The sequence below is a fragment of the Quercus suber genome, unplaced genomic scaffold, assembly GCF_002906115.3.
Source record: "Quercus suber isolate HL8 unplaced genomic scaffold, Cork oak 2.0 scaffold_898, whole genome shotgun sequence".
In the NCBI taxonomy this organism is placed as follows: domain Eukaryota; kingdom Viridiplantae; phylum Streptophyta; class Magnoliopsida; order Fagales; family Fagaceae; genus Quercus; species Quercus suber.
The window spans coordinates 109028-123046 of NW_027070324.1; the positions used below are offsets into that span (position 1 = coordinate 109028).

At 30.2% G+C, this 14019-nt stretch overlaps 1 protein-coding gene across 1 annotated transcript; it reads right to left on the reverse strand.

Annotated features, from left to right (window-relative positions):
* Positions 1 to 394: 394 nt before the first annotated feature.
* Positions 395 to 2760, reverse strand: LOC111989461 (F-box protein At5g07610). The gene is made up of 2 exons (XM_065768167.1): positions 1588 to 2760; positions 395 to 463 (listed from the first exon to the last, which is right to left on the reverse strand). The coding sequence occupies exons 1-2, from the start codon at positions 2758 to 2760 to the stop codon at positions 395 to 397; spliced, it is 1242 nt and encodes a 413-aa protein (XP_065624239.1).
* Between the last annotated feature and the right edge of the window lie 11259 nt (positions 2761 to 14019).

The window sequence follows — 14019 nt, forward strand, 5'->3', positions numbered from 1 at the left end:
CAAAAAATTTAGCCCAACAACAACAAAAAATCAATAATAAAGCTAAAAAAAAAAAAAATTAAACTCAATCAACCTATTTTACAAAAAACAAATAACTTGACATTTCAAAAAGTTTTAAACAAAAATCCGCAATGGTTAAGAAGTAAAGTCAAATGCCGAAGTTATCACAAACTGCGAGCAATAGAGCTACTCATCCTAACTCCAAATCTTGGCTCCGTCTCTCGACTAACTCAAGTCCACTTTTCTTCTTTCTTATTTGCACGCTAGTGTATCAGGCTCTTCATAGTTTGTAATTTGAAAAAAAAAAAAAAATTCTTCCTTTATAGCAAATGTTTGTAGTATAATTCCAATATAACTAAGCAAGTTAGAAGACAAATAATAAATCCTAATAAAACTAGGAAGAAGTAAAATCTTTTAAGTGAGCCGGTTGCTTGATAGTCCTTTTGCTCCTGATCAATTTTTCCTACATCAGACAAAAGATGAAGAGAAGAGTTACTAAGATCTTTATTATTACAAACTTATTTAGGTTATTATGTAAAAAACAGCAAATCAAAGAGTGATTAATACACTACTGTAGTATTTCAATGAAAGAAGCAACAAACTGAAAACAAAATTAAGTATTTTGATGAAGAATTTCCCTAAAGAACAGTTGCATGCTTGAGGTAGTTATTTTTTTTAGGCCAAAAACAAAAAAGTTTCCTTGTTCTAATTTTTTTTATTAGAATTGTGGACTTCATCAGTAATTGAGAGATTTTGGATGTTAATATGACTGTTTTTGTATATATATTTTTTTGATAATATAAGAAAATTAACTGAAAAAAAGAAAACAATATATTTAAATCTCTCAAAGAATCACAATAATGCCTTGTGTTCATATGAGATTATATGAAAGCTTTAGATGAGTCTGCTAAACAGAGAAGCCCTGTTTCACTAACAAATAGGAAAGAAAAAGTTCAAAAAAACTCCTTATGAGTGGGATGTTTGGGCTTTGAAAGACTATAGAAAGCAATTTAAAATATGCAAGAATATAGGGTATAACTGGTCATTGTTCTTAGAAATTTTTAGGCACAATCTAGTGGGGAAAACTCCAAGTCTTTGAATTAAGTACAATGAAAAATTTCCCAATCTAGTACTCAGCAGGGAAAGAACTGTCAAATAAGTGAGCTTCAACAATGAATAATTTTATTTTGGCCAAGGTTGACTATAAATCAAACATTAAAATAAAAAAGCTTTTTCCTAGAGTCATTCCAAATTATATGCAACATCACATCAAAAGTCTTTTATCTACCATAAGATTTGAAAATATTCCAAACCCGAAGCGGTGAATACTCACAAGTTTTTATTTACTTTATGTTTTAAGGCACTTCAATCTCATATATCTAGATATATGTTCTTTAGTGGTTTTGTTACATGGTTAATTAGCAATTGAATTCACAATTGCTTATATATATACAAATATATAGTTGGTGAAAAGTTCCAAATATATGTAAAACAAAAGACAGTCAAAATATCCCATTAAAAAAAAAAAAAAAAAAGACAGTCAAAATATAGAGTTGATGAAAATATAAAAGATGAACGGATACTTACAGTTCCAATAGGGAAAGGAACTTCACACTGTAGATAAGGAAAAACAACTTTACAAGCTGATCCATAATGTGTATGAGGATCAGACAATCTCAATTTGTTCTCCTGTATGTCACCAAAATAGTACTCTTCGATTTTGCAAAACCAATTATCAACCCTAAGACTGAGAATAATAGTATCATCATACGGATGAAAAGCCATTGGTTTCAAATATGTTGAGGGGATCATCTGGGAGAGGATTGCTTGGGAGGGGATTGTGTATTTCAAACACCATACATAATTATTGTCAGTCCTAATACAATTGTGTCGAAGCATCCAAATACGCAGATTTGATTTGTCCGAATGGGAAAAATGCATCACACCCTGGTTTACTCCAATACATGCAAGCGGAGACTTTTTGGCAACTTCAGGTAGGTCAATAGACTCGACCTTAACTCTTGCACTTGCAGTGATTTCTTGATCAACAATAAACTTAATCAGATGACCCGACATAGATAACCTATATAATGCACCATCGAAATAAACAGATCGTTTTTCCCAGTTAGCCTTACGAACATGATGTTCGAGTTGATGTTGATATTTCAAGCTAATCCAAACCCCAGTCTTTGAATTATAAATATTGAGTGCACTAAAACCCTGAAAATAAACAATTTTATAGTGACAAGATTTAGAAGGGTCATAAGCCAGTGCTGCATACTTGTAACGACTTGTTCTTGGATGAGGCTGCTTAGTGATAGTATCAAATTGCTGGGTTAAGATGTTGAGGACATAATAACGACATAACCTTGGACTTGAACTTTGTGATTGAGGATACAGCGCGGTTGTGTAAAAACCTAGAACCAAACCGTTGCATGAATCAAGCAAATCTCGTTTGTTGAGTGTCCGTTCAATTGTTTTCCACCAAGCAATTAACTTTTCATCAATAAGAACATCCTTAAAATTAATGCATCTTTTAACACATGAAACATGTCCAGTATATGCAAGCTTTGATGCCATCTTTGGAAAGCAAAAGTTGATAATCAAAAACTGCCATGACTTACAAACACACGTGAGTTTTGCAAGAAGCTTTGCAGGAAACTTACAAAGAATTTCAATCTTCAAATCATCACTCAAATCGTCGATGCTTGTAAAAACACCATGGTTTCTCTCCTTGTTGTTAAGCTTCCTACGTTTCATGGTGAGTGATTCCAAAACATAGGAAAAACTTATTTTGATGAACCGAGACATTGAAAATTTATGCGCCTCTTTTGGTTTTTGTTTTTTCTTCAAATCATCACTCTTTTGGTTTATTTATATATATAGCTGAAACCTTTAAAATTCTCACAATTTTCGACATTAGTATAATATTTAAATAAAATTATTATTTATTTAAATAAAATTATTTTTTTTTAGTCCAAATTTAACAAGGAGTAAAACTCTATCTTTCTAACAAGTCCAAATTAAACTCAAACTCAAACTCATCATTATCATTAATATTAACATTTAAATAAAATTATCATTTTATTTAAATAAAATTATATTTTTTTAGTCCAAACTTAACAAGAATTGAAACTCTATCTCTCTAACAAGTTCAATTAAAACTAAAACTCATCATTATCATTTTTTTCAATATTTGAATAAAATTATCATTTTATTTAAATAAAATTATTTTTGTTTAATCCAAACATATATATAAAATTGAAACCTCTAAAGCTCCCACAATTTTTCACGTTAACACAATATTTAAATAAAATTATCATTTATTTAAATAAAATTATTATTTTTTAGTCCAAATTTAACAAGGTATAAAACTCTATCTTTCTAACAAGTCTAAATTAAACTCAAACTTAAACTCATAATTATCATTAATATTAATATTTAAATAAAATTATTTTTGTTTAATCCAAACTTAACAAGTATTGAAACTTTATCTCTCTAACAAGTCTAACTAAAACTCAAACTCAAACTCATCATTATCATTTAAAAAAAAATATTAAATAAAAATATTTTTGTTTAGTTTAAACTTAACAAGGAGTGAAACTCTATCTTTGTAACAAGTCCAACTAAAACTAAAACTAAAACTCATCATTATCATTTTTTTTTTTAAATTATTTTTGTTTAGTCCAAACTTAACAAGGAGTGAAATTTTATTTCTCTAACAAGTCAAACTTTAACTCAAAGTTAAACATTGATAATTTATTTCCAAATTTGTGAAGTTAATCATTCTATAAAAGCAAAGCAAACCCCAATATATATATATATATATATTAAAGCCGAGTAGAGCTATGAACTCTTCTTATGTTATTTTCTTCTCCTCTATTTTGTTAAATATATATATATATATATTTTATGGTTTTTCATGTATTTTTTAAAAAGTAATTTTCGTATATGAACCATCAAACTCTCTCTAGCTTTTTTTTTTTTTTTTTTACAAGATAAAAAAGCTTGCAATAATTGAAATTATTCTTTTGAATATAACTCATCTTTCTCTTATATTTCTCTATTGTTTAGTAATATATATTCGTTTTGTTTCAATAATTTCTAAGTCATGAATCATTTGATTTTTTAATATATTTTGATTTTTCAGAAGTTTTAATATCTAAAATTTTGAGTTATTTTTTGTTGTATTTGAAATTGTCTGACAAATTTTTTGTAAGCCATTGTAAGTTCAAGCAATGACTTCTTCATCAAATTATAACACAAATTGAAGTCATACAAGAGCAAATCATGCAATGATGTAGTTTCTTAAATTTTTTATAAAATTCTTTTTATCTACCTCACAAATAGTTAGGCTCCCGTGCATAGCATGGGTTAGCGACTAGTTATACTATTTTTAAAATTTATCCCTTAATTTGAATAAAATTTAAATGATAAAATTTTACATAAATTATATTTTGTTAAATTTTAGATTTTCCACAAATTCACTATTTCTTTTATGGATAGCCATAAATTCACTTCGCTTGCGCATACTCAACATGCATGGGGGAAGAGAACTATGGTTTTTATTTTTTTATTTTTTTATTTTTTTATACTTTGTTGGTACTTGGTAGATATATATTATCCATTAACCGACCTTTTTTTTTTTTTTTTTTGAGAAAACATTAACCGACTTGATATGTTTTCGCTTTTGTTTTTATTTTATTATTATTATTTTTTTTGTTATTTATTTATTTTTTGTGCTCATGAATAACTATTTAGATAAGCATTATACAATCTGACCATATCTACAATTTTGTTTCTGACGTCAAAATGAGTTATGTTTAGAAAAAATTGTTGCAATTTGGTAAAGCCATTTTACATAAGTAACTACTTTTAGTGTCTAAATAAAACACTTAAATTCTTTGGATTAAAATGAGTTATGTTTACTCTCTCAAAAAAAAGAAAAAAGAAAAAAGAGTTATGTTTAGAAAAAATTGTTGCAATTTGGTAAAGCCATTTTACATAAGTAAATACTTTTAGTGTTTAAATAAAACACTTAAATTCTTTGTATTTCCTCTTAACATGACTTTTTTTCTTTGGATTTTCTGTTCACACGCTACTTTTTTTAAGATTTACTTCAGCTTTACACTTCCACAAATTAGACTAACATTAGACTTTTTGTTCATATCAACTTTATCAATGTGAAATATCAAATAATCCATAAATAATACTTACCATACGATTCCTTTTCTCTATTCTACCTACAACCTTGCTGGTATGTATTTGTTTACTCAAAAATTTTTTTTTTCATTAAATTGAATAGGTTTTGTGTATTTTATGTCTTTTGTTTAACCTAATTTTAAGTTTTATCCAATTTATATGATTATGGTTCAAAACTCAATCATTAAATATGTTTAGACATTATTTTTTAAATTATTTTGTGTTTTATGACACAGGTTCAATGGTAATATGTTGCTTTCATCATCTCAATTTTGATTTAGAGAACAATATTCTTTTTAGCTTATTACCAAGCATGTCTTGATAATTTGACGATAAATTGTTCATAACAATTTGATTTTTATCGATCATTAAATTTTCTAATAAAGAACAATGATAAACAAGAGCAAGAATACATATAGTGTACAAAGAGATACTCAACAATCTCACAAAGATACAAAATTCTCATTAGAGCACAATTGGTATGTTACAAAATTAATAATAATTTTTTATTTAGGTTTTATCATTTTATATTTGTTAGTTATTATACCAATACAATTTATTTATTTTGTTATTATAATAATTATTTACTTCATTATTGTTTATCAGATAAAATATATATTTTATAAATTTATGATAAAATCATGCAACACACGAGCCTTTAACTATTATATATAAAAGTAGAGACCTTATGTTAGAGAATATGAGATTGTGTCATGTGACGCATTCTTTGAAGTTCACTTTATTAAGTTTTCTACTTATTAAGTTTTCTACTTTAACAAAGTTTGCATTTATATTAAAGTATTATTTCATTGAATTAGCCAATAGAGTAAATGCATATATTAATTATCTATTGTTGTGCATTAATTATTTATATTAAATGAATTCATATGATTATTTTTATAAACTCTATATTGAAAATAATTTTTAGTTGAAATAATAATAATAATAATAAATTTAGAATATGACATTCTTAATCATGTTTAATTATTTTGACAACAATTGTCACAAAAGCCATAAAAAATTAAATATTTTTAAATTCACTGAAATTAATCTTAATACTTTAAATTTCCTAACTCCTTTGTGTGTGTGCACGTGTGTATATATGTTTGTGTGGAATTAACACTGTAGGGACTCAATTTGGGATTTGACCCTGAGTATGAATGGGTTTTCAGCCCAACAAGCCCAAACAATAAATTTGTAGAGAGTGGATTGAAGGTTTAGGCGCTTACCGTCGTTCACCAAGCATGAACTCTCTTTTATAAAAAAAAATACTTAGAGTTAATTTACAACTGGGGGGATACTCCTTGGACTGTGGCCGAGGAGCCCCTTTTCTTCCACTCTTTTTTTTTTCCCTTTTTTTACTTTACTTGTTTTTCTTATATAGTCTTCATCTTCCTATCTCCTTCTTCTATCTGTTGATCATCCATTCGCCTCTCTTCTAGCCGTCCGTCCCATCAGAGTCCTTATCAGTACTCAAGTGGTTCACTCTGATCAATGTTTGCCCTGCTAAGGGGTTATATCCCCATTAATGCGGCCAGAGGGGTTAGGTGAATGCATTAAGTGTGAGGGTGACAGCTTACTTTGGGCCTGGTCCTTCCCAAAAATCATCCTTGTCATGCCGAGGACGAGGAGGTCCTCGGCGTGGATCCGGAAAAGAGGTTTTCCCCAATTTAGCCTTGAATGGTCAGTATTCCTCGGTGTGGGCCTTGGGCCTGCTACACGATGGGCCGAGGCTATCAGGCCCACGGGCCCCACAAACACTGTATTATGTATTCTATATAATTAGAAAGATTACTAATATAATAAATATGTTTATTTTGTTATATTAATTATTTTAAGCTTAATGAAATTTTAATACCATTTTTCTAAGATTTATATGAGAAACAATTGTTTTTTTTTGTTTTTTTTTATGTGAGAAACAATTGATTTGAAATATGACATTTTTACTCAAATTTAGTTGTTTTTGCAACAATTGAAACCATGTCCAACAAAAAGGGGAAAATGTTTTTAGTAACAAAAAAGAAAAAAAAAAAAAAAAAAGAAAAAAGAAAAAAAGAAAATTGAAAGATATATGCATTTTTTAGTAAGCATGAAACAATGCCTATCTATATTAGTTACTATATCATGCAATTTTCAATTTGTAAACACACACACACACACACACACATATATAGTATGATTAAATCATTATACTACTCATAGTGTCTTTTTATTTTGTCTATATATAAAATAATTAAAGATTACAATTTTTTACAATGAAATTTATTGAAATATCATTTTTATACATTGATTGTTGGGAGTGAGGATTTGAATCCTGAATGTTTCTATTGGAAATTGAGGTTTCAATCAGTTAAGTTATAATATTTTTGGCAAAATTTATCGAAATATTAGAGAAAACTAATAATAAGTTGCACCACACATCGTGCAGAAATTCAACTAGTTGTTTAAAAAGTCTATGTGCCCTAGTGGAAATCGATTTCTTATATATTCTTGTATGAACTTGTATTCTTATTTTAGTGGTATTTCACTGATGCGCCGTCTCATAAATTAATAGGGTTGACCTCTACTTGGATTGTGACGGTTTAGGCCAACCCCTCTCTCTCTCTCTCTATATATATTTTTTCAATTACAAGAATAAAAAAAATTAATGAACCTATAATAAACTAGTTATTGTATATAATAATACAATTATATTTACAATGATTTTATTCAATTGTGTCTTGCATAATAAAATTATAAAAGAAGCATATCATGTGTAAGGGGTCATGAGTTTTACCTAGAGACATTTAAAAATGGCCATGAGAGTACTTCCTCAGGATGAGAAGGAAAAAAAAAAAAACGCTTGCTTACTTCAATATATCCCAGCGGAGAAATAGGAAATAAAGGCATGCTTAGTTCCAGGGCATAATTAAAAGGAAGGGTTAGAAAACCTACATTCACTAGCACTAGTTTTTCTAGAGGGGATTTGTAATAAGAAGTTGATAGCTTGAGCCGAAGAGGACCAAGTTACACTCAGGTGAATTGAGACATCTAACATTAATTCTCTGGGACCTTAATAGCCTTGAGCATATTCCCTCATAACATTTTTTGATCAATTACAAATCCAAAGTAGATGGCCTAACATAAATAATCTATATAAAGCTCCCTTGAAATCAATGTTGTTTCTTTCAATTTATCTTAACAACACGATCTTTGAGCTGATATCTCAAACTAGCATATATATTATGGCAACAATGGTTGTCTTGGTGACTTAGAAATTGGTGTTCTCATCTTTTTGTTATTGTTGTACCTTTTCATATGACTCCGCCATTCAAGACCTAAACCACATGAACTTATAAACACTCCCACTCTGCCATTCAACATTACTTTGATTTCCTTCACTATTTCAAGTGATAAAGTGATAATAATATGTGAAAAAATATATGTAGTATTTCTACTATTATTAACTAAGAAAGACATTATGAATAAAAGCTTGTATATGATACAAACTATTTGTTTGTATAATACTTCTTATCTAATTACTCAAATCATGTGGAGTGACACACAATTTGTCAATCACATTGAAATTCACACATAACATGAGGTTGGTATGTTATATATTCTCTTCTTCTCTCTTTAATTTTTATTTAGAAAAAGCTTGAACCATTTCATTAGAAGGAAACATGATTTGGGTGAAGATTAATCATCACCCAAATCATTGAAGGATGTACAAACATCATGGTTACTCGTGTTAATCTTTCTATGTTTCATGGTCTTTACTCCAGAAAAGTAGAGTACTAAACTAGAGAAGGAAAATCTATGGCTTTCTTTTCGTTTTGTTATACTGGAAATATATACCAAGCAATTGTTTAAAAGATATTGTGTTGGTGTTTCCTAGTGTTAATCGAATTCTGAATCCTAAATTTTTTTTTTTTTTTTTTTTATTATTTTATTTATTTTTTATCTTAAAAAATTATTTAAAGAATGTGTAGTCATACCTAGACAATAGGGATTACAATGGATTGATTTTAATGGATTGTTTGATCCAACCTAACCATTATAATGAGGATTTAAAATTTTTTCTTTGGGTTTAAAAAATGTTTGGGTTTAAATTTTAAACCCACTAAGATTTGGGTTTTACACTATAAATATTTGAATCCAACCCAATTATGCATTTATATTATCCCTATTATTAATTTTAATTATAAAACACAATAATATTTATAACAACTTAAGGCGATGTTTTGGGTTAAAATAAAATTTTTGGAAAGTTAGAACTAAAGGGGAAACAAACATTAAAAAAAGTTTCGTCCAACCCTATTTAAAGTTATTTTCTCCAATTATTTATGTAGCAATTAATAAAACCTCCAAATTTGGTTAAAGAAATTCAATCTATTATATAGCGATTCACAAAACTGTTTATATGTAATAAATCACAGGACCATTAAATTATTTAAACAAATCTACCATTGGATTACATTTTTTTTTTATATCTTTCATACTTGCAAAATTTCTAGAAAAATAAAAATCAATAACTATGTCATCAATAAATTTTTAAAATTGCAAATTTTTGTAGTTTAAAAATTATGTATAAAATATATGCTTTATAAATCATATAGTAAATAATATCCTATTGAAACAAAATTTGACGTGTGTATTAAGAATGTAAATAACATTTTCAAATATATAATAATGTTTATTTTATTGAGTAATATTGTAACCTAAAACTACAACTAATTATGTAACTAAACATTGTCCACACAAATATTGGCCATACAAGGGTAAACTTACCTCACTTGTCAAATCAAAGTAAGGGTCATAAATTCTACAACTTGGCTGACTCATTTCTGTCACGAGCTTGGTTTGTTGTGAGTCAAACTAAGTTGCGTCTAGCATTGGCTATGTAGGGGCCTTTTCGTTGTGCGTTGGGCTGGGCTGCCTCCCACGATAGTAAGCCCAAGTATTCTGAGTAAGGGAGTTGAGACCGGTCCAACTACAACTCAATTTAGTTCAGTTTGTGCGCAAACGTTGAGTCCAAGTCTAAGGGAAGACGCTGCAAAGTGAGCTTATTCTCTGTTTCTGCCGCAGAACGAACTTTTCTCCAATTTCTACCGTAGGATTGACTTTTTTGTTTCTGCCACTGCCAGTTTCTGCCGCAGGATTGACATTTCTGTGCAGCAAAACTTTCTGCCATGTAGTAAAATAGTCTGTTATACAGTAAAACTTTCTACTATGTAGTGAAATTGTCTGCTGTACAATAAAGCTTTTTGCTGTGCAATAAAGTTTCTTGCCGTAAAGCCTTCTACTATGCAATAGAGCTATCTACTTTGCATTAAAGCTTTCTGCCGTACTTTAAAACTTCTTGCCGTAAAGCCTTTTGCTGTGCAATAAAGCTGTCTGCTGTGCATTAAAGATTTCTGCTATGCTTTAAAGCTATCTGATGTGCTTTAAAGCTATCTGCTATGCTTTAAAACCTTCTACCGTGTGAATGACTTCTTTTTATTATTATGCAGAAATACTTTTCCACTTCCTACACATAAACAAATCTAAAACTCAAAGAAAATACTCATCAAACAAATGTTAGTTTAAATGGGTTAGTATATTCTCAAATATGTACACATATTCGTAAATAAAGATATATGTATATATATACTTATGGTAGGATAATGATTAGTTTGTGTTAAAAGTAAAACATGTAATAACAAATAAAGAAGAAAGCTTCGGCAGGAAATGTTTAGCTTGTATAATAGCTAACACGGTAAATATAATGAAAAGGTGCTACAGCAGAATAACTAGTACAGCAAGAAAAGACACCACAGCAGGACAACTAATGCAGCAAACATGATAAAAACGTGCTACAGCAGGATGACTAAATACAACAGATATAAGTTATAATGTGAGAAATCAAATATATTTGCAATTGAAATCAAGTATTGAATCTTCCCATAGAATAAGTAAACCAAGAAGGAACCCAAACTCCAACTTGTACAATCTTGTCATAGGCTCATGCCATAAAAGTTGTACATTTTGGAGAATAGGCCTAAATGACTTCTAGTTATTACTTTTGGAGACTTCAAAGAGTGGATTTGTTAAGAGGGAGGGAAAAGATGGTCTATTGATGCATGCCTCTATTCCTGCCACGTTTTCTCTCTTCTTTTTCTTTCTCTTCGTTCTTTCTTTCTTTCTTTTTTCTTTTTTTTTTGCTCTTAGTTTCTAACTATTATCTTGCCATAAGTTGTTTTTCTCACTTGGGTCTTTTCTTTTCTTGGGTCCCTTTCTCTGGGTGACTCTTTCTTTCTAAATGCAGGTTTCCCCTTCCTCCTTTTCATCTATGGCTAGCTCCTCTTTTATAGTGAGCTAATTCAATGGGATTTCTCCCTTTTACCCCTAGGGCTTCACCAACTGTTTTTTGTTTGTTATGGGCATCCTTTCAAGACTACCCACCAACCCATTGGTTGCCCCAACCACTGCCATTGTTCCAGTACGTGTTTGCCGCACCATTACTCATTTCACGACAAAATTCTCTTTTGTTTGTTCTTGCTGTATACCTCTACCTTTGGGCTATCTCACTACCTAACTCTATGGCATGCATCAGATAATCTCAACCATCTATTACTTTTTTAGATAAGATACCATCCTAACAGATATATTCCAAAAGAAATTATGGCAGGAAACCAAATATAGACCCCCTTTTCCCCCACCACAAAACCACGCCCTCTGAATCCCTTTAACTGTGGCCCACCTACCTTGTATTGGCTGGGTACAGGTTGGTGGTGCTCTAGCCCTTCTATTTTTGTATTCTTTCGTTCCCACGCCGTTTCTGCCATAGCAAATTTGTTTTGTTCTACTGCGTGTCTCTGTCTTATTTCTTCACATGTTTCATGTTGTGTTTGTCGTTTCCTTTAACTTAGCTTTTTTTCTTCACGCGTTTCCTGCTGCTGACACTTCCTGCCGTTCCTTGTTTCTTTTCACGTACTTTTTCATATCAGTTTTCACGCCTATCTTTTTTATACAAAAGGATTTAGGCCTTTGTGGGCAAATAATGTTGACTGGATCAAAAGGATCTTGAGCCCAATTTATCTTTATCTGCCGAAACCATTCTGCCAAAAAACTATATTCTGTGGAGATCTGTATTCTTGGCAGATTTGTATTCTTCTGCAAATTTGCGGGCCAAATAATGTTAACTGGATCAAAAGGTCTTGGGCCCAATTTATCTTCATATGCCGAAGTCATTCTGCCAGAGAACTGTATTCTGCGGTAAAGCTATATTCTGCAGCAAATTTGTGTTTTGCTGTATATTGCTTTCACTTGCACTTCTTTCTTTGGAAATTTCTTACTCTTCGGTCTTCTTGGTGAGTCTTTGGGCCTTGCTTCTCATTGGCTTTCTTCCTCATAGGCCTTTGGGTATAGATTTGCAAAAATGGGCATCAACATGTTGAAAAATGTAATTTTTTTTACTATTTAGCTTATTTTTACTACTCTTTATGGGTCTCATTGCACTTTTTGGTATTATTAATGAGTCTCACTGTACTATTTCAACTAATTTTTAGCTTTATCTATAATACTTTCAACGAAAAGTTTTCAATTTCAACAAAATAAGTTATTCCTAAACCCTTAATATTGAACAAAATAAACCCTTCCATATTAATTAATTAATAATAATAATAATAATAAAATTTATATATATATATATTAAAAAATAAATAAATAATAATAAATAAACCTCAACACATCAATGTCCAAACCATCATCTTCCCATAAGGCGTGTCGTGGGTAATTATTAATTATTCCACGACTTATCGTTTTTGTAATTCACCGAAGATAAACAAAATAATTATACGGTATCGTATTGTGAATTGACACTTGTCCAACGAAGATAAACAAAATAATTATACAGTATCGTAATGTGAATTGACACTTGTCCATCTCATTAATATATGATGAAACGACCTGTCGTAGAAATACCATGTCTTAAAAGGTTACTTGGATTTACTTTTCCCTTCCTCATTACTCATAGCAAGTGTTTTTAAACTTTACAAACATCATGGTTACTCGATCGTGTTAATCTTTCTACGTTTAATGGTCTTTACTCCAGAAAAGTAGTACTAAACTAGAGAAGGAAAATCTATGGCTTTCTTTTCGTTTTGTTATACTGGAAATATATACCAAGCAATTGTTTAAAAGATATTGTGTTTGTGTTCCTAGTGTTAATCGAATTCTGAATCCNATATATATATATATATTACCAGTACTGGGAAGATAATGGACCAATCTCTGAAGCCTTATTTCAGCAATCTGAATCTCCACTGAGCACCGGTCCCACGGCTGTATTTTGTCAAACACGTGGAAGACGTCTTTTCCTTGTTCAGACTTTGAGGAACTTTGAGTTGTTCGTTTTCAATAGCTTTGTTGTTGATCTCTTGGGAGTTGAATGGTTCTCATGAGGCAGTAGGAGTTTCAAAGATTGAAGCTTTGCAACAGCCTCTTCCACCAAGTTTTCCTGCAAGCTCATCTGTCTCCATTAGTGTGTATATAGAGAGAAAGAGATAGTAACTGACATATTAGAGTAGTTCATGTCTTCATGTAAGTTACGTTGGTATTTTCGTTGCGTGGAGCAAAAAAACTCACAACACGTACGTGAGTCCCATGCATATGTTTCTGCATGTATCGGAAGTGCGAATGCATGTTGTGAATGTTTTGCATGCAGCATGCAACAAAACATTTCTTATGTTTTAGAGGGTATATACTATATAGTGTTTTGGGGAAATGGTGAGGGAAACATCTTGTCTTTATTCTCGAGGACTATGAAGTATTTTAAGGTCTGTTGGATAGCACTTA

Bases quoted from the DNA above. Each gene is read 5' to 3' on its own strand.
- LOC111989461 (XM_065768167.1), bottom strand. From the start codon at position 2,760: ATGAAACGTAGGAAGCTTAACAACAAGGAGAGAAACCATGGTGTTTTT. The intron at 464-1,587 runs GTAAGTATCCGT...TGTCTGATGTAG, and splicing joins TTCCTTTCCCTATTGGAACT to GAAAAATTGATCAGGAGCAA.